Source organism: Nicotiana attenuata, unplaced genomic scaffold, assembly GCF_001879085.1.
Source record: "Nicotiana attenuata strain UT unplaced genomic scaffold, NIATTr2, whole genome shotgun sequence".
NCBI classification, from domain to species: Eukaryota; Viridiplantae; Streptophyta; class Magnoliopsida; order Solanales; family Solanaceae; genus Nicotiana; species Nicotiana attenuata.
In genome coordinates this window covers 158,540-177,509 of record NW_017671425.1, presented here as the reverse complement: position 1 = coordinate 177,509, position 18,970 = coordinate 158,540, and the positions used below count along the sequence as shown (strand labels likewise).

The following is an 18,970-nucleotide window of genomic DNA, read 5'->3' as shown; positions in this document are numbered from 1 at the left end:
GGGAGAAGAGAGGAAAGTGGTATTGGGACACGTTATGACTTATTAGGGTGGTGGCAACACGTACGTGATGCCGCGTTTTTGTAATAGTAATCGTCTCTAATACGGGTACCGAATATCGAATAAAAAATTAAAAAATAAATTAAGCTAGCGTTTGACTACATATCCCAAATTTATTTTAAAAAATCTGATGGGTGAAGTTTCATTTGAAGATGAAAATGTATTTGGACATACGTTTTCAAAATATATTTTTCAACTTTATTTTGGAAAAATATGTATATAATTCCCAATTTTTGGGATTTTGGCCCAAAATTAGCTCAATAGCTTATTTGGGATTTGAAATTTGGGATTTGAGATTTGGCCAAAATATGAGCAAAATTTATGGCCAAACATGAGTTTTGAAAATGAATCCCAAATTTATTTTGGGAAAACTCATGGCCAAACGGGGCCTAAAAGTCAACACGTATTATGATGAAGTGGAAAATACTTTTTCATCCTTAATCAGATATTTTGGATTCGAGCCTTAGATACAGAGTCGCTTTTGTTAAAAAGTACTTTACTTCCTAATATAAAACTTTTCGGCGACCTGCGTGAATTCGAATTTAATCGCGCTCCAATATAAATACCGGACACCATATGAGAAACCACAAGAAAAAAGAGAATAGTTAATTTTTTATAGTGAGAGGTATTTATCTTAATTCAATAGATATAATTTAGTTAAAATACCTATTTTTCTTTTTCTATGATTTAGTATTATTTTTAAGGAGCTATCAAAGGCTAAAAGTCGGAGGGAGTATTATTAGTAAGGATTAATATACTAACTCTAACTTTATGCATAATATTTTTGTTTTGTTAAAAGGAATGTATTTTGGAATTAATAAAAGTCCTTTCTGGCAAGCGTTATTGGCTTCTTGATTCTTTGGAATTTAGATATGATTGTTTCTATGTAAATAAATGCTTATCTTCTTTGGCCATCTCCCCTCTTTGAATGGCTAAAAGGTGACAGTGCAGTATGGACAAAGGCAATTTGCGAATGTCATTCATTTGTCTTTTCTTCTTTGTTATGTTGTATGGATTTGTTGTATTCCATTAGCTCCTCCTATAGGTCATTGACATTCATGACTACAATTTTTTATTATAACCAATCGAATCAGTGTACGTGCATCTCGATTAATTTTATCAAATATTTATTAGCTCGAATTCATTACTCAAATGGTCATTTAACTATCCCAAATTATCTACTAATGTCACTTTTCTTTCGTTTGTAACAACAAAGCCACTGAACTATGCCTATTGCACTCAGAAGGTCACTCAACTAGATTTTTCAAATTTTGAATTGCCAAATACTTATTTTACCCTCTAAATTATAAACGTTTATCTTCTTTGTATTTTTTTTAAATTTTTTAATATTTTCCTTTTTAATTTACATTATGGACTTACCTATAGAATAAATAAATATTATTTATCAATTAAAAAAAGTATTTAAGCATATATAATGCTGGAATAACAGAATAATGAGCATAGTAAAAAAATTAATTAGAATAATTTGTTAGTAATAATAATTTTAATATTAACAACAAAAATTCAAAATTTTATCTACACAATTCAGAATGAAAGAAAATAAAGGTTGTAAAATATATATTCCATACACGGTAATCTAAAATTAATTATTTAAATAAAGGTATTTTTATAATATACATTATATATTCTTGAAAATTATGCTCAATTATATTATATATATTCCATGCACGACTTAACATAGCATATTTTACCCTATACAGATAGCCCCCCTGCTTTCCGATGACATAACTTTGTGTCGTCCGAAAGTTGGTAAAAACATAATAATATAATTGAGTATAATTTTCAGGAATATATAATGTATATAAAAATAACTTTATTTAAATAATTATTTTTGTATTACGTACATGGAATATATATTTTACAACCAATATTTTCTTTCATTCTGAATTGTGTAAATAAATTTTGAATTTTTGTTGTTGATAATAAAAAGTTTAAAAAAAAAAAAGAAGATAAATGTTTATAATTTAGAGGGTAAAATAGGTATTTGGCACTCCAAAATTTAAAAAATCTAGTTGAGTGACCTTCTGAGTGCAATATGCATAGTTCAGTGACTTTGTTGTTACAAACGAAAGAAAACTGACTTTAGGAGATAATTTGGGATAATTGAGTGACCATTTGAGTAATTGACTCTTGTTAGCTCCTATCAGTACAATATCAGATAACTCAATCAATCAAAAAACAAAAAAGAATAGTTCGGTGGACAATGCATCTCGCATTTACATAGGATTAAGAGAGGAGCTGCACCTTAAGGGCTCCGTTGCTATGAAGGATAAGGACTAATTAATTTCGGGATTAAATTTAAGAAGAGTTTATCCTATATTTGGTTGGTAGAAAACTGCGCTATAATTAATTCCGGGATTAGTTTTTCCGGGATTGTAGTATCTTTTTATCCCCATGGAAAGGTGGGATAACTAATTCCAAGATAATTAATCATGGGATAACTTCTTTCCAACCAAACGACCCCTAAGGGATGTGATTTGGACAGTTTATCCGAACACAAACATTAATAACTGTTTCTATCGCTCGAATCCGTAGTTTATAAGTTACACGAAGACAATTAAATCAATCAAGACTTAAATAAATAAAATAACCTAATATATTTATCTCCATCAAAATTTGAATATAGATCTCATAATTTTCCATCCACTTTATTAACCACTATTACTACATTTGATGCATCATGACTCCAATATTTAGGTACATAATAAATAAATGGAACTACTAGTACTATATATTTTTTAGAATATTCCAACTAGCACTATTTCAGTTCTTTGTTAATTTAGCTCTTGTTGTTCGCTACTGTGTTAAAACACAAAATCAGAAAACTGTTAGAAGAATAAAAGAAACTGAAAAACAGTAAAGAATAAGAAATATTCCGAGTCCACAATTTGCTTGTGCGTCCTTAAGGAATTTTAACCCCCTCACAAGTTGCCAAGGTAATGGATTAAATCCTCCCAAGATGAAACGGAATAAACCTTCCTGCAACAGTGGCAATACAAACTGCAGGATACCAACGAACTCAAAGAACGGAGCAAAATCACACTTATGAATTTGAGAGAGAGAGACTGCGAATTAGAATGCAGTATTTTCAGAAAGAAAAAAGTTTTGTAATGTTTTTGGTGTGTTAAAAACGAAGCCATGCCTCAGAATTTATAGGCAATTATTGGAAGAGGGGTGATGATTGTTCTGGAAAAGGTATCTGTTCAGAAGTTTACGCGTCCTGCCACGGTCCTACCGCGTTTACGCCAGGACCGCGGCCAAACTAGCCTTCTGAATCTGCAGCAGTGTTCTGGCGCGGTCCTACCGCGGTTACGCCAGGACCGCGGCCAGACTATCCTTCTGAATCTTCAGCAGTGATCTGACATTTAATTAATTATTAAATAATTAATTAAATAAATTTTGTCCAAAAATAATCTTATCGATTGATTGACAAATCCAAATCCGAAGCCGAAGCCGAGCCGAGCGAGCGACGACGACGGCGCGAGGGTTCATTCTTTTCAACTCCTTTTAAGAGCTTTAAGAAGTGATTCTATATATAAGCACACAAATGTAGTTGTCCCTCACCAATGAGGGACAAAGTGCAAGTCAAAAGCTCACTTTATTCAAATTTTTATTTCCCTCAATTTTATTTCCCACCATTTTCAATTCACACTCTTAGACTTTAAAGCCCAATGCTTAAAGTCTTTGAAGCCCAATGCCTTTAAAGTCCAATAATCCCCCACATGAATGGGAATGGCTGTAACAAGAATGATCATAGATGAAAGCTGTGTGATTTGCAAGTAAGGATTAATCGCATCTGGATAAGTAGGTTTTCCTTTGAACTTTCCGTAGTGAACATATGTCGGATATACTCGGTCAATCGGTAGATTTGATATCTTTGAACCGTCGAACTTTAGTGTATACCTAGACAACCATATGTCACACAACCAACCCTTAACCGTCTTTTGGTTCTCATTGTTGTGTTCGTTTCAGCCATGAACACCGCCTGGTTTCATAAGTGTGTAGAGAATTGGCCTTACAAAATTCTCATTGAAGCGGCTTCCACTTCACATTTACATAGGTGATTCCTAAACGTGTAATCCTTTAGATTGACACTATTTGATAAATACCACATCAAACTTAGGTAATCATTAAAGAACGTGTAAAGTTCTATCCTTGTTACTGAACATTGTCTTCATCACGAGAAGGGACCAAAGATTTTACTTTGACAATGTTGAACCGGTCAATCACAACTTTGTTTGAGCTCCTTGAACCTAGATCTCGGAACATCCAAAATTCTAGGTAGAGTTACCGCCATGTTGACTTGCCCTCGGCCATAGTCTCATTCCCTTAGATGATTTCTCAACTCCCTCTCTAGTTAAGCCTTTTGTAAGCGGATCCGCCACATTATCCTTTGATCTCACATAATCAATAGTGATAATTCCACTAGAAAGTAGTTGTCTAACGGTGTTATGTCTTCGTCTTATATGACGAGACTTTCCGTTATACATAACGCTCCCTGCCCGTCCTATTGCAGCTCACTATCGCAATGTATGCAAATAGGAGCCAAAGGTTTTGGCCAGAACGGAATGTCTTCTAAGAAATTTCGAAGCCATTCAGCTTCTTCACCGGCTTTATCTAAAGCTATAAACTCTGATTCCATTGTAGAGCGAGCGATGCATGTTTGTTTGGAAGACTTCCAAGATAATGCTCCTCCACCAACAGTAAAAACATATCCACTTGTGGACTTTGTTTCTGTTGAGCCGGTTATCCAATTTGCATCACTATATCCTTCGATAACCGCAGGATATTTGAAGATCATACAAGGCGGCTAACGCTATTAGCATCCGAATGGATGTAATTCTTGTTACCGGCGAGTATGTGTCAAAATCGTCAAGACCTTCTCGCTGTCTAAATCCTTTGACAACAAGTCTTGCCTTGTATTTGTCAATAGTACCATCGTCTTTCATTTTCTTCTTGAAAATCCATTTAGAACCCAATATTTTGTTACCTGGAGGAAAGATCAACCAATTCCCAGGTATGGTTGCTCAATATGGATTCTATTTCACTATTGACAGCTTCTTTTCAATATTATGCTTCTGAGGAAGACATTGCTTCCTTGAAGGTACGAGGCTCATTTTCTAGCAGGAAAGTCAGAAAATCTGGACCGAATGAAGTAGATGTCCGTTGACGTTTACTTCTTCTCAGATTTTCCTCATTAGGCATACCATCTGTTATTTCCTCCCGAGGTCGTTTGACTTTTGGTAGGTCACTTCACTTTCCTTTTTATACGGATAAATAGTTTCAAAGAATTCAACATTATCTGATTATATTATCGTATTAACGTGAATCTCAGGATTTTCTGACTTATGAACCAGAAAACGATATGCCTTGCTATTGGTTACATATCCAATAAATACACAATCAACCGTTTTTGGACCTATCTTAACCCTTTTAGGTTTAGGAACTTGTACCTTAGCTAAACACCCACACACACTTTGAAGTATTTCAAGCTGGGCTTCCTTCCTTTCCATTTTTCATAGGGAATGGACTGTGTTTTACTATGAGGTACACGGTTGATTATTCGGTTAGCTGTAAGTATAGCTTCCCCCCACAAGTTCTGTGGCAAACCTGAACTTATCAACAACGCATTCATCATCTCTTTCAACGTTCGATTCTTTCTCTCCGCAATTCTATTAGATTGTGGAGAGTAAGGGGCATTTGTTTGGTGAATAATGCCATTTTCCAAACATACTTCTTCAAAAGGAGATTCATATTCGCCACCCCTATCACTTCTTATCATTCTTTGGTGCACGACAATCCACGGCCTTATGCCCAGATTTTCCACAGTTATGGCAATTACCCTTGAACTTTTTCTTGCTTGGGTAATTCTTTGGTCCAGAAGCCTTCTTTCTCTTCTTATTTTGTGGCGCCTCCTCAACAATATTAGCCCTTATTATTGTCGAGTTTCCACGTGACTTCTTTTAAGCATTTTTGTTGTCTTCTTCTATCCTCAAATGAACAATCAAGTCTTCTAGTGTCATTTCCTTCCGCTTGTGTTTAAGATAGTTCTTAAAGTCCTTCCACAACGAAGGTAACTTCTCAATGAAAGTGGAAATTTGAAAGGCCTCATTTATGACCATACCTTCAGCAAGGAGGTCATGCACAATGACTTGTAATTCTTGGACTTGAGCTATGACCGACCTAGTGTCAATCATCTTGAAATCCAAAACCTTTCAGCCACGAACTTCTTAAGTTCGGCATCCTCAGTCTTGTACTTCTTCTCAAGCGCATTCCATAACGCTTTAGAAGTTTCCATGACACTATAGACATTGTACAAGATATCTTCCAAACAACTCAAAATGTAGTTTTTGCAGAAGAAATCAGAATGTTTCCATGCTTCAGTTACAACAAATCGTTCGTCATCCGGAGTGCCTTCAGCCAGGACCGGAGGATCCTCCTTGATAAATCGCTGCAAACTCAAGGTAGTAAGATAGAAGAGCATCTTCATTTGCCAACGTTCGAAGTCAATACCGGAAAACTTTTCGGGTTTTTCTGCCGGTGCCATAGCATGAGCAGGAGTTGAACGGCTTGACGAGGCAGCAACACTTGTAACAGTAGCAACCGTTCCCGCAATATTTCCATTAGTTTGGTTTTCATTCGTCATTTTTCTGTAGAGTTGGAAACAAAACAGATCTTTGTTAAATCAGTGAAGTTTTGATATCTTCAAACTGAATACCAAACCAAACATACAACACGTAACAATGGTGAAGTTTTTATATACTTCAAACCCGTACGTTTATTATTCTGGTAAAGTTTTGATATACTTTAAAACGGACAGAACAATTATTGGAGTAGAAAGCACGAAGGCTTTAGTCTCTAAAACAGTATACAAAATATAGATAACAGTTTTTAATATATATTTCAACACAGAAACGTTAGTATAAAATTCCTTAAGCTTGTTGTTCGCTACTGTGTTAAAACACAAAATCAGAAAACTGTTAGAAGAATAATAGAAACTGGAAAACAGTAAAGAATAAGAAATATTCCGAGTCCACAATTTGCTGGTGCGTCCTTAAGATATTTTAACCCCCTCACAAGTTGCCAAGGTAATGGATTAAATCCTCCCAGGATGAAACGGAATAAACCTTCCTGCAACAGTGGCAATACAAACTGCAAGATACCAACGAACTCAAAGAACAGAGCAAAATCACACTTATGAATTTGAGAGAGAGAGACTGCGAATTAGAATGCAGTATTTTCAGAAAGAAGGAAGTTCTGTAATGTTTTTGGTGTGTTAAAAATGAAGCCATGCCTCAGAATTTATAGGCAATTATTAGAAGAGGTGTGATGTTTGTTCTGGAAAAGGTGTCTGTTAAGAAGTTTACACGTCCTGCCGCGGTCATACCGCGGTTACGCCAGGACCGCGGCCAAACTAGCCTTCTAAATCTGCAGCAGTGTTCTGGCTTACGCCAGGACCGCAGCCAGACTATCCTTCTGAATCTTCAGCAGTGATCTGGCATTTAATTAATTATTAAATAATTAATTAAATAAAATTTATCCAAAAATAATCTTATCGATCGACAAATCTGAAGTCGAAGCCGAGCCGAGCGAGCGACGACGACGGCGCGAGGGTTCATTCTCTTCAACTCCTTTTAAGAGCTTTAAGAAGTGATTCTATATATAAGCACACAAATGTAGTTGTCCCTCACCAATGAGGGACAAAGTGCAAGTCAAAAGCTCACTTTATTCAAATTTTTATTTCCCTCAATTTTATTTCCCACCATTTCCAATTCACACTCTTAGACTTTAAAGCCCAATGCTTAAAGTCTTTGAAGCNATGAGGTACACGGTTGATTATTCGGTTAGCTGTAAGTATAACTTCCCCCCACAAGTTCTGTGGTAAACAAGAACTTATCAACAATGCATTCATCATCTCTTTCAACGTTCGATTCTTTCTCTCGGCAATTCCATTAGATTGTGGAGAGTAAGGGGCAGTTGTTTGGTGAATAATGCCATTTTCGAAACATATTTCTTCAAAAGGAGATTCATATTCGTCACCCCTATCACTTCTTATCATTTTGATCTTTTTGTTTAGTTGTGTTTCAACTTCACTCTTGTATTGCTTGAAAGCATCAATTGCCTCATCTTTACTATTAAGTAAATAAACATAGCAATATCTCGTGCTATCGTCAATAAAAGTAATAAAATACTTTTTCCCATCGCGAGATGGTGTTGACTTCATGTCACAAATATCTGTGTGAATTAAGTCTAAAGGACTTGAACTCCTTTCAACGGACTTATAAGGATGCTTAGCATAATTTGATTCCACACATATTTGACATTTGGAATTAATGCAATCAAATTTTGGTAATACTTCTAAATTTATCATTTTTCGCAATGTTTTGAAGTTGACGTGACCTAAGCGTGAATGCCATAAAGTGTTTGACTCAAGTAAGTAAGAAGAAGCATCAACTTTATTGATAGGAACTACTATTACATTTAGCTTAAAAAGGCCCTCATTCAGGTAACCTTTTCCTACATACACATCATTCTTACTTAGTACAACACTATTAGAAACAAAAATACATTTGAATCCATTCTTGACAAGAAGTGAGGTAGACACAAGATTCTTGCGAATTTCTGGAACATGGAGAACTTGGTTTAGAGTCACTATTTTTTCCGACGTCATCTTCAACGCAATCTTGCCAACTCCTTCAATTTTGGCTGTAGACAAATTTCCCATGAAAATTATCTCGTCGGGTCCTGCGGGGGCATAAGAAGAAAATAACTCCTTGTTAGCACAACATGGCGGGTGGCTCCAGAATCTATCCACCATTATTTAGGATTTCCTACCAAGTTGCATTCAGACAACATGGCACACAAGTCCTCCATTTCTTCAGCATTTTCAACCATGTTAGCTTGATTCTTCTTCTTCTTATAATTCTTTGGTGCACGACAATCCACGGCCTTATACCCATATTTTCCACAGTTGTGGCAATTACCCTTGAACTTTTTCTTGCTTGGGTAATTCTTTGGTTCAGAAACCTTCTTTCTCTTCTTATTTTGTGGCGCCTCCTCAACAATGTTAGCCCTTATTATTGTCGAGTTTCCACGTGACTTCTTTTCAGCATTTTTGTTGTCTTCTTCTATCCTCAAACGAACAATCAAGTCTTCTAGTGTCATTTCCTTCCGCTTGTGTTTAAGATAGTTCTTAAAGTCCTTCCACAACGGAGGTAACTTCTCAATGAAAGCAGCAACTTGAAAGGCCTCATTTATGACCATACCTTCAGCAAGGAGGTCATGCACAATGACTTGTAATTCTTGGACTTGAGTTATGACCGACCTCGTGTCAATCATCTTGAAATCCAAAAACTTTGCAGCCACAAATTTCTTAAGTCCGGCATCCTCAGTCTTGTACTTTTTCTCAAGCGCATTCCATAACGCTTTTGAAGTTTCCATGACACTATAGACATTGTACAAGCTATCTTCCAAACAACTCAAAATGTAGTTTTTGCACAAGAAATCAGAATGTTTCCATGCTTCAGTTACAACAAATCGTTCATCATCCGGAGTGTCTTCAGCCAGGACCGGAGGATCCTCCTTGATGAATCGCTGCAAACTCAACGTAGTAAGATAGAAGAGCATTTTCATTTGCCAGCGTTTGAAGTCGATACCGGAAAACTTTCCGGGTTTTTCTGCTGGTGCCATAGCATGAGCAGGAGTTGAACGGCTTGACGAGGCAGCAACATTCGTAACAGTAGCACCCGTTCCCGCAACATTTCCATTAGTTTGGTTTTCATTCGTCATTTTTCTGTAGAGTTGGAAACAAAACAGAACTTTGTTAAATCAGTGAAGCTTTGATACCTTCAAACTAAATACCAAACCAAACATACAACACGAAACAATGGTGAAGTTTTTATATACTTCAAACCCGTACATTTATTATTCCGGTAAAGTTTTGATATACTTTAAACCGGATAGAACAATTATTGGAGTAGAAAGCACGAAGGCTTCAGTACTCCAAACCAGTATACAAAATATAAATAACAGTTTAATATATATTTCAACACAAAAACGTTAGTATTAAAATTCCTTAAGCTTGTTTTTCGCTACTGTGTTAAAACACAAAATCAGAAAACTGTTAGAAGAATAAAAGAAACTGGAAAACAGTAAAGAATAAGAAATATTCCGAGTCCACAATTTGCTTGTGCGTCCTTAAGGAATTTTAACCCCCTCACAAGTTGCCAAGGTAATGGATTAAATCCTCCCAGGATGAAGCGGAATAAACCTTCCTGCAACAGTGTCTATACAAACTGCAGGATACCAACGAACTCAAAGAACGGAGCAAAATCACACTTACGAATTTGAGAGAGAGACTGCGAATTAGAATGCAGTATTTTCAGAAAGAAGGAAGTTCTGTAATGTTTTTGGTGTGATAAAAACGAAGCCATGCCTCAGAATTTATAGGTAATTATTGGAAGAGGTGTGATGTTTGTTCTGGAAAAGGTGCCTGTTCAGAAGTTTGCGCGTCTTGCCGCGGTCCTACCGCGGCCAGACTATCCTTCTGAATCTTCAGCAGTGATCTGGCATTTAATTAATTATTAAATAATTAATTAAATAAATTTTGTCCAAAAATAATCTTATCAAGCCGAAGCCGAATCCAAAGCCGAGCGAGCGACGACGACGGCGCGAGGGTTCATTCTCTTCAACTCCTTTTAAGAGCTTTAAGAAGTGATTCTATATATAAGCACACAAATGTAGTTGTCCCTCACCAATGAGGGACAAAGTGCAAGTCAAAAGCTCACTTTATTCAAATTTTCAATTCCCTCCATTTTATTTTTCACCATTTCCAATTCACACTCTTAGACTTTAAAGCCCAATGCTTAAAGTCTTTGAAGCCCAATGCCTTTAAAGTCCAACAAATATTTCTCATAATAATATTTTTTCTATCTAACTTTTGCAATTGTTTAGGGGTTAATGAGTGAAACACGTGACATAGAGACTAGTACTAGTCAAAACTTAGTTGAGGTTTATGATTGAATGGTAAATGACGATATTCAATTAAAGGAAGTAGTATGTTTACTTCTAATTTTTCTTCCTTTATATACACTTATTTTTATTCAGGTTTCTAACAATTTCACTTTCTAATTTCATCTCAATTTTTCTAAATTAGCTATTTTTTATCATATTTGATTGATTCATACATCACATAATAAGTTCTTTTTGTGTCTTAAATTTTTTGACATAGTTCAAAACAGCGTTTTAAAAGGCATTTTCGGGGCGAGCCCCGGGATGAGGCGCACCATAAACGCCCTGCGGCGATGGTGTGGGGCGAAAGTCTCAAGAGTCGTACGCCCGGCGTTTGACGCGTAAGCCCAGGAGGCTTTTTCAAATTAAAACAAAATTTGTTGAATAAGTCCTTCATATAATATCCAAATTCTCAAAAGTCAGCTTGGTAATTACTCAAAAGTTTTAAAAAGGAACTGAAATGCAGTAAATTTAAAAGTCAAGACCCTTTTTATTGATTGAAGCCCTAAATCATTGTCTTTTCTAATTTTTTATTTTGTCCGCTAGTCTGCTAATATCTCCCAAAAGCAACAAATACTTTTTCTTTTACAAATACAAAGAGAACTACATTCTCCTTCATAGCAGCAAGTTTAAAGTTCAAATTGCAGGTTAGTCATCCTTTTTGCTCCTCCATATAGAAAACTTTATTCTTTTCGACTCAAGTTACTTGTGCTTCTAAGTAACGTATAATAATTGTTTTGAATAGTTTTTTGTGAGGATGGAGCGCGCGCGCGCGCGTGCGCACACACACACACACACACACACACACACACATATATATATATATATATATATATATATTTATAGTTTATAGTTTTCTTCAATTTTTTTGGGAGTGGCTCCCGTGGAGACAAGATGCGTGAGTTGAGGCTGAGATGGTTCGGGCACGTGCAGAGGAGGAGGGCGGATGCTCCTGTTAGGAGGTGTGAGAGGCTGGCCGTGGCGGGGATGAGAATGGGCAGAGGAAGACCGAAGAAGCATTGAGGAGAACTCATTAGGTAGGATATGCGCTACTTCAACTCACTGAGGACATGACCCAGGATAGAAGGGTGTGGATGTCTAATATTAGGGTAGTTGGCTAGTAGGTAGTCGAGAGTTTCCCGTTCTTTTTTAGTAGTATTAGTAGCTCCCTGGTTTTTTTTCGTATTCTTTGACTCCTAGTATTTGCTTATTGTTTCGTTCGCTCTGTGTATCGTATTTTCTAGTTTGTTACTATTTGATGCTATTTTATCTTTACATGTTGTTTCATTATTGTCGTTGCTGTTGTTGTTGTTGTTGTTATTGTAGTTGCCTTTTTCCACTTTTCCTTATCGTCCTTTGTCCCCCTATTCTTTCTTTCTTCTTCGTCTTCTTCCTTTCTCTCTTTCCACTTTTTCTTGAGACGAGGGTCTATCAGAACAGTCTCTCTACCTCGCCAGATAGGGGTAAGGTATGCGTACATACTGCCCTCCCAGATCCCGCTTGTGGAATTATACTGGGTATGTTGTTGTTGTTATACGTGTTTATAAATATTTGCTGTAATTATATTTCTTTATAAAATATTAAGAATTAAATACCTATGGGGCTTACCCCCATACCTCGGAGCTTACGCCTCGCTGAGACATATGTAAAACGCCTCGCTTTACGCGCCCACACTTTTTAAGACACTTGTTCAAAACCATGACATGTATCTAATCCACTCATCATGCGCTGTACTTTTATCATTAGACCAATTCATGTAGGTTTCTTTTGTATCTCATTATTCTATGAATTTTACGGAAAACAAGTTTACGGGCCTTTTAACATATTTTGACTTTAAGCCACCAATCCCTTGAACTATTCTTGATTACGGTATTATATACGAATTACGATTTATCTTCAATTTACGTTGTGCCATTTCTCGTTGTTGTCACCTACCTACCGTTTAGGTGGCACCAGCGAGATCCAGCTAAGGTAAGGAACTTCGTGTCGCGGCTGCTTCACTCCGCTGCACTGCGGTTTCATGAACTGAACTTCGTTGCCTTCCCGCGCGCGAAGCGAATGGGCATTGTGCCGTTGGTCAGTTTCAGGGTGGGGAGCAAAGAGAGACCAGAAGAATCATTCATTTGGATCGACGAGCTTTTTCAGCCAAAAAACGAAGGTTGACTTTTTAGAATCCACAATTCAATTGCTTTATTTATCTCATTTACTGTTTTTTTTTTCTGTTTTTTCTATTTATATCCTATCACTGGTAAAAAAACAAAACCGTAAATAAAAGTATAGAAAGTAGAAGGGATTTGTCTCCCATAATATTCTGAAAACTGAGAAAGAAGGAGAGTTAAGACATTGAAAGATTCTTCATTATACACAAATTATCAGAAAAAAAATCCATTTAAAAGTATTTCTCAGTCCTTCCTTTGAATCCAATTTGCCCAAAAGTTAGGCAGAGGAACAAACCCAAGTGCCAACAGACCATCCATAGCCTGTAATTAAGCCAAAAATGCAAATTTCTAAATTAGAGAAAAAACTAAGAATTGATCTGTAATAAAGCACTTCATCTATAAATATTATAGAAAATTCTAATTATTCTTTTCGAATTGGTCCACTTGATTATTTTCATTTTTTTTTTGTTGCAAAAAATAGGCCAAATGCACTAAAATTCATATAACATACTGAGTTTCTAATTAAAAAAAATAAGATTTTGAATTTTTTTTTTTTAAATTTTTCTTCTATATCATAGGGCGGATCATGGAAGGGAAAGGGAGACAGTGAGAATTGAATTTTCATATTTATGAGAGACTTTCACCAGTACTACTAAACTATAAGATTTGTGAAAATTGGTTTTCCACTAAACAACATATACTATTGGGTTCAATACTGTATGCTTCTATTTTACCTTTAATAAACTAATTTGTGGTCACATAATTATGTAAAACTTATTTTAAACCATAAATTTTAAAAGTATTACTCCCTTCGTTCTTTTTTACTTGTCCAGTATTTTAAAAATAGATTTTCTCTTTTAATTGTCACTTTTCGCATATCAAGAGAAGACAATTTCTTTTTTCTTGTTATACCCACAATATAAATTACTCATTTCAAATTATTTTCTCAAATCCATTAAAAATAAGCATCAATTAATATGGATATCATGGTAAATTATGCACCTCATTTATTATTTCTTAAAGGGTGTGCAAATTCAATAGTGGACAAGTAAAAGTGAACGGAGGGATTACTTTCTTTCTTAAACTCCGTATCAAGTCAAATAGTGGCACATAAATTGGGATGCAAGGAGTAATAAAATCGAGCAAAAACCGATAATTTGGTTACCAATTTAGACATTTTCTGTTTTTGTAAATCTTATTATGTAAATATTGTCCTACACTGGAAGTAAATTCCTTCATATGTCACAATTTATCTGATGCACTTTTGTTTCTTAGTCTGTTTCAAAAAGAATGATATATTTCCTTATTTAAACATAAGTTAGTTTTAATTTTTCATTTTACTCTTAAGAAGATGATTTATTGTCATAAAAAAATATATGACTCGTTTTAATTAATAAATTTCAATTTTTTTCTTAAATTCTATACCAATCAAAATGCATCATATAAAATAATCGGAGGGCATAAAATTGAAAGAGTAATTATATTACCAGAATTGAGAAGTGACACCAGGGCCAGTAGGGAAATGAGAGAGCTCAGTGCCAATGCTCTCAAAAAAGAGACCAGTTAAACTTTTGCCATTAATTGCTGGAATGCTTGAAGGTGCTAGCCATCCAATTAGACCAAATCCAATCACATTCAAATCTCTCCTCAGCCAATCTCTCTCAAAGCTTCAAATTACACATTACAAAATTACAATATTTTTATTATTAGTATGTTTCAAAAAGAACAATAATATTCTATACTTAAAAATAATTTAATTTTAAATTTTTAATTAACCTTTTAATGACATGCTTTTATATCCAGAGAAATGCATTTCAGGCTTATCATAAGTACCGAAAATCGTATTTTCTTTTTTAAACTTCTTACCGTTTAATCACTACCACATAAATTAAAATCAAAGGACTAACTTCTTACACTATTACTATAATTTAACCTGTTTTAGCAAATCCTCCTTATTAGTTAGATGACTAATTTCACAAGTAATTATTTATATTTTTTTAGTAACTTGATAGCAATATAATTCTTTTATATTTCATTGTATAAGTTAACTCAAACATAAAAAAGAAGCTATTTAAATAAACTGCAGTATAACTTTATTTTGTAATTTACCATGTGAATTTGCCTCCTGAAGCTTGGGCTATCCTTAGAGGGTTTCTTGCTGTGACTGGTGATGTTAAGAAGCCTGTGAACAAAAATGGAATTAATATAATGGAAAAGATGAAATAAGATGTTATTAAGACTAACCCACCTAATTATACAGAAGTCATTATATTTCTCTAATAAATAGTAGACTAAAAATTGAAGAATTAACCTAAATAGTTGTTCACTTAATCTCTTAAACTAAAAATAGCCGATAGATGTATAATATATGTATAATTCATGTATCATATGTGTAACACCCCAGACTTTAGACAGAGTCTCACATCGGCAAAGCACAAGAGGGATGCTGGTTATATAAGTCAACAAGCCTTAGACCCTAGTGACGCATTTTAAACCCGTGAGGGCCTAGGCCCAAAGCGGACAATATCACTAGCGGGCTGGGCTGTTACAGATGGTATCAGAGCCACTTTTGTGTCAGCCGTGCCGATGGTGGGTCAGAGTTCAACTGAGTTTAGGCAAATCCCGGTTAGGCGGGGAAACCTCAGTGCTGAATCTAGGCGAATCCCATGAGGTGAGGCAAACCTCAGCGAGGACGCTGAGTCCACCAGAGGGGTGTATGTAACACCCCAGATTTTAGACAGAGTCCCACATCGGTAAAACACAAGAGAGATGTTGGGTATATAAGTTAACAAGCCTTAGACTCTAGTGGGTATATAAGTTAACAAGCCTTAGACTATAGAGCGGACAATATCACTAGCTGGCTGGGCTGTTACAATATGTGTATAAATATGTATAATTAATGTATAATCTATGTATACCGACTAGAAAAAATAAACAGTAAATATAGTTGGCTATTTGTGTAACAATCCCTAAAAAATTTTCCTATATTACTTAGGATGTAGCATTCGTATGGGTGCAGACGTTTTTGACTTAAATTATGTATGTATTTAAAAAATGTTTAAAACAGTATTTATATTAAATTCGTACTTATTGTCATAAGGACTAGTGAGCCTAATGATACTCCATATCCACTAATTTAAAATTCTGAATTTGTATCTAACGAAAATATACATGAGTTAGCTGAATAGAATTACAGATAAAGTACCCTTTTGAAAATGCAAAATGTTGAAAGTAACTAGTGGAAATGAAAGCCATTTGATGTGGCAAGATTACCATAGAATTTTAAAAAGAACCAATCTTTTAATTTTGTTTTAAATCTTATATTTATCTTTAAAAAATTATTTGTTCAAGTTACAAAAGGGTTAAAATTTCGAACTCATATATATCAAATCCTGACTTCCATTCGTGTCTTTGGGAATAACTAATCACAATACAAAAGAGAAAGCTAAGAGTACCTGAGTTGAGGGATGTCCTTTTTGGGGAAGAAAGAGAGGAACTGACCAAACCTACAACAGTTGATGTAGTAGCCATTCTTGCTGCCATCTTTCTTAATTTTCCTTTTTTTTTTTTTGTTTTTGCTTTGTTTTTGACTTGATTTTGAAGTTGGATTTGGTTTTTGAAGAGGTGAACTAGTGGATAAAAAATAATGGTGAGAATAAAGATTCTTTTAGGAAAATATGTGGTGGACTCAAAAGATTGCGACACTATGTAGATTTTGTGGATGGGCTGTTGATCAATGACTGGTCGCCATGTGGATTTTTATTGGATAATACTGGTTTCATACTTTGGAAATATTTGATTCTGCTGACTTCCTCCTACTGGAACAGGATAAGTTGCGTTTACACAAATAGTCGGTCATATTTGTTTACTTTTTTTAAGCATATACATTACACAAATAATCGATCATATTTAACCGTTGTTTTCTTTCATTATTGATCAAATTACTGTCTTGTTGTTTTTATTTTGCTTTTATATGGCTTTTTGGTACTGTCCCTTCTTGTCTATATTTTTATTAATGTGGTGCTTATACTTTCCTGAGCCGAGGGTCTACTAAAACAGCTTCTCTATCCTCACAAGGTAGGGGTATGGTCTGCGTACACACTATCCGCCCCAGACCCCACGGTGTGAGATTTGTTATTGTTGTTGGTATTGTATACATTGATTATACACGATTATATACATATAATACATATATTATAGCTCTAACAACTATTTTTAATTTAAGCGATTGAATAAGCGGCTATTTTGATTAATTCTTCTATAAAAGATATCGAAAATAAGTCTTTTGCATTGACCATGGTAACAAAAAATATACTATCAGGTTACTTATAAGATAATAACACATTGTATTATCTAATAAAAACATTAATTGCTGTGCAATACATTAAAAATAGGCATTAACTAACTTGTTATAAAGTCGCGCAAGAAGCACCAAGTACTTATTTAAGCTACTATGTGTTGGACTTTAAGCATTGGGCTTTAAAGACTTTAAGCATTGGGCTTTAAAAGTCTAAGAGTGTGAATTGGAAATGGTGGGAAATAAAATGGAGGGAAATGAAAATTTGAATGAGGTGAGCTTTTGTCTTGAACTTTGTCCCTCATTGGTGAGGGACAACTACATTTGTGTGTATATATATAGGATCACTTCTTAGAGCTCTTAAAAGGAGTTGAAGAGAATGAACCCTCGCGCCGTCGTCGTCGCTCGCTCGGCTTCGGCTTCGGCTTCGGCAAATACTCCTAAGCTCTTTACTCCAAGGGTAACTTTGAAAAAAAGAAGTTAATTTCTTCTTGATTTCTGATAAAATCAAATATTATGGACAACAAAAGAAAGGCTTCAATTAAAGTGGACCGGAGGGAGTAATAAACAGTTGATGTGTTTGAGAAAACTGTTGATAAAATTCTTTTGTTAAAATAACCAAAATACCCCTTAAATTATATATATATATATATATATATATATATATATATATATATATATATATATATATATATATATATATTGTAACTACCCGACCGGTCGTTTTGAGCCCTACCGCGCCGTTCAGCAGTTCGAGGCCATGAGCAGCTTCAATTCAGGCATTTTGACTTGTACGCGTGGTCAGAATTAAATTTCGGGAAGTNTTCTGGCCAAAACCTTTGGCTCCTATTTGCATACATTGCGATAGTGAGGCTGCAATAGGACGGGCAGGGAGCGTTATGTATAACGGAAAGTCTCGTCATATACGACGAAGACATAACACCGTTAGACAACTACTTTCTAGTGGAATTATCACTATTGATTATGTAAGATCAAAGGATAATGTGGCGGATCCGCTTACAAAAGGCTTAACTAGAGAGGGAGTTGAAAAATCATCTAAGGGAATGGGACTATGGCCGAGGACAAGTCAACATGGCGGTAACTCTACCTAGAATTTTGGATATTCCGAGATCTAGGTTCAAGGAGCTCAAACAAAGTTGTGATTGACCGGTTCAACATTGTCAAAGTAAAATCTTTGGTCCATTCTCGTGATGAAGACAATATTCAGTAACAAGGATAGAACTTTACACGTTCTTTAATGATTACCTAAGTTTGATGTGGTATTTATCAAATAGTGTCAATCTAAAGGATTACACGTTTAGGAATCACCTATGTAAGTGTGAAGTGGAAGCTGCTTAATTGAGAATTATGTAAGGCCAATTCTCTATGCACTTATGAAACCAGGCGGTGTTCATGGCTGAAACAA

The 18,970-nt window shown here is 35.2% G+C and overlaps 1 protein-coding gene across 1 annotated transcript; it reads right to left on the bottom strand.

The window, feature by feature from the left end:
• Positions 1–13,363: 13,363 nt before the first annotated feature.
• Positions 13,364–16,848, bottom strand: LOC109208216 (photosystem I subunit O-like). Its single transcript, XM_019371278.1, has 4 exons — positions 16,703–16,848; positions 15,357–15,429; positions 14,735–14,914; positions 13,364–13,568 (listed from the first exon to the last, which is right to left on the bottom strand). The coding sequence occupies exons 1-4, from the start codon at positions 16,788–16,790 to the stop codon at positions 13,478–13,480; spliced, it is 432 nt and encodes a 143-aa protein (XP_019226823.1). The 5' UTR covers positions 16,791–16,848; the 3' UTR covers positions 13,364–13,477.
• Positions 16,849–18,970: the final 2,122 nt, after the last annotated feature.

Excerpts from the sequence above, each read along its gene's own strand:
- LOC109208216 (XM_019371278.1), bottom strand. The coding sequence starts at position 16,790 with ATGGCAGCAAGAATGGCTACTACATCAACTGTTGTAGGTTTGGTCAGT. Across the intron at positions 14,915-15,356 it reads TCAGGAGGCAAATTCACATG|CTTTGAGAGAGATTGGCTGA; the intron begins GTAAATTACAAA and ends TGTAATTTGAAG. Across the intron at positions 13,569-14,734 it reads GGTGTCACTTCTCAATTCTG|GCTATGGATGGTCTGTTGGC; the intron begins GTAATATAATTA and ends GCTTAATTACAG.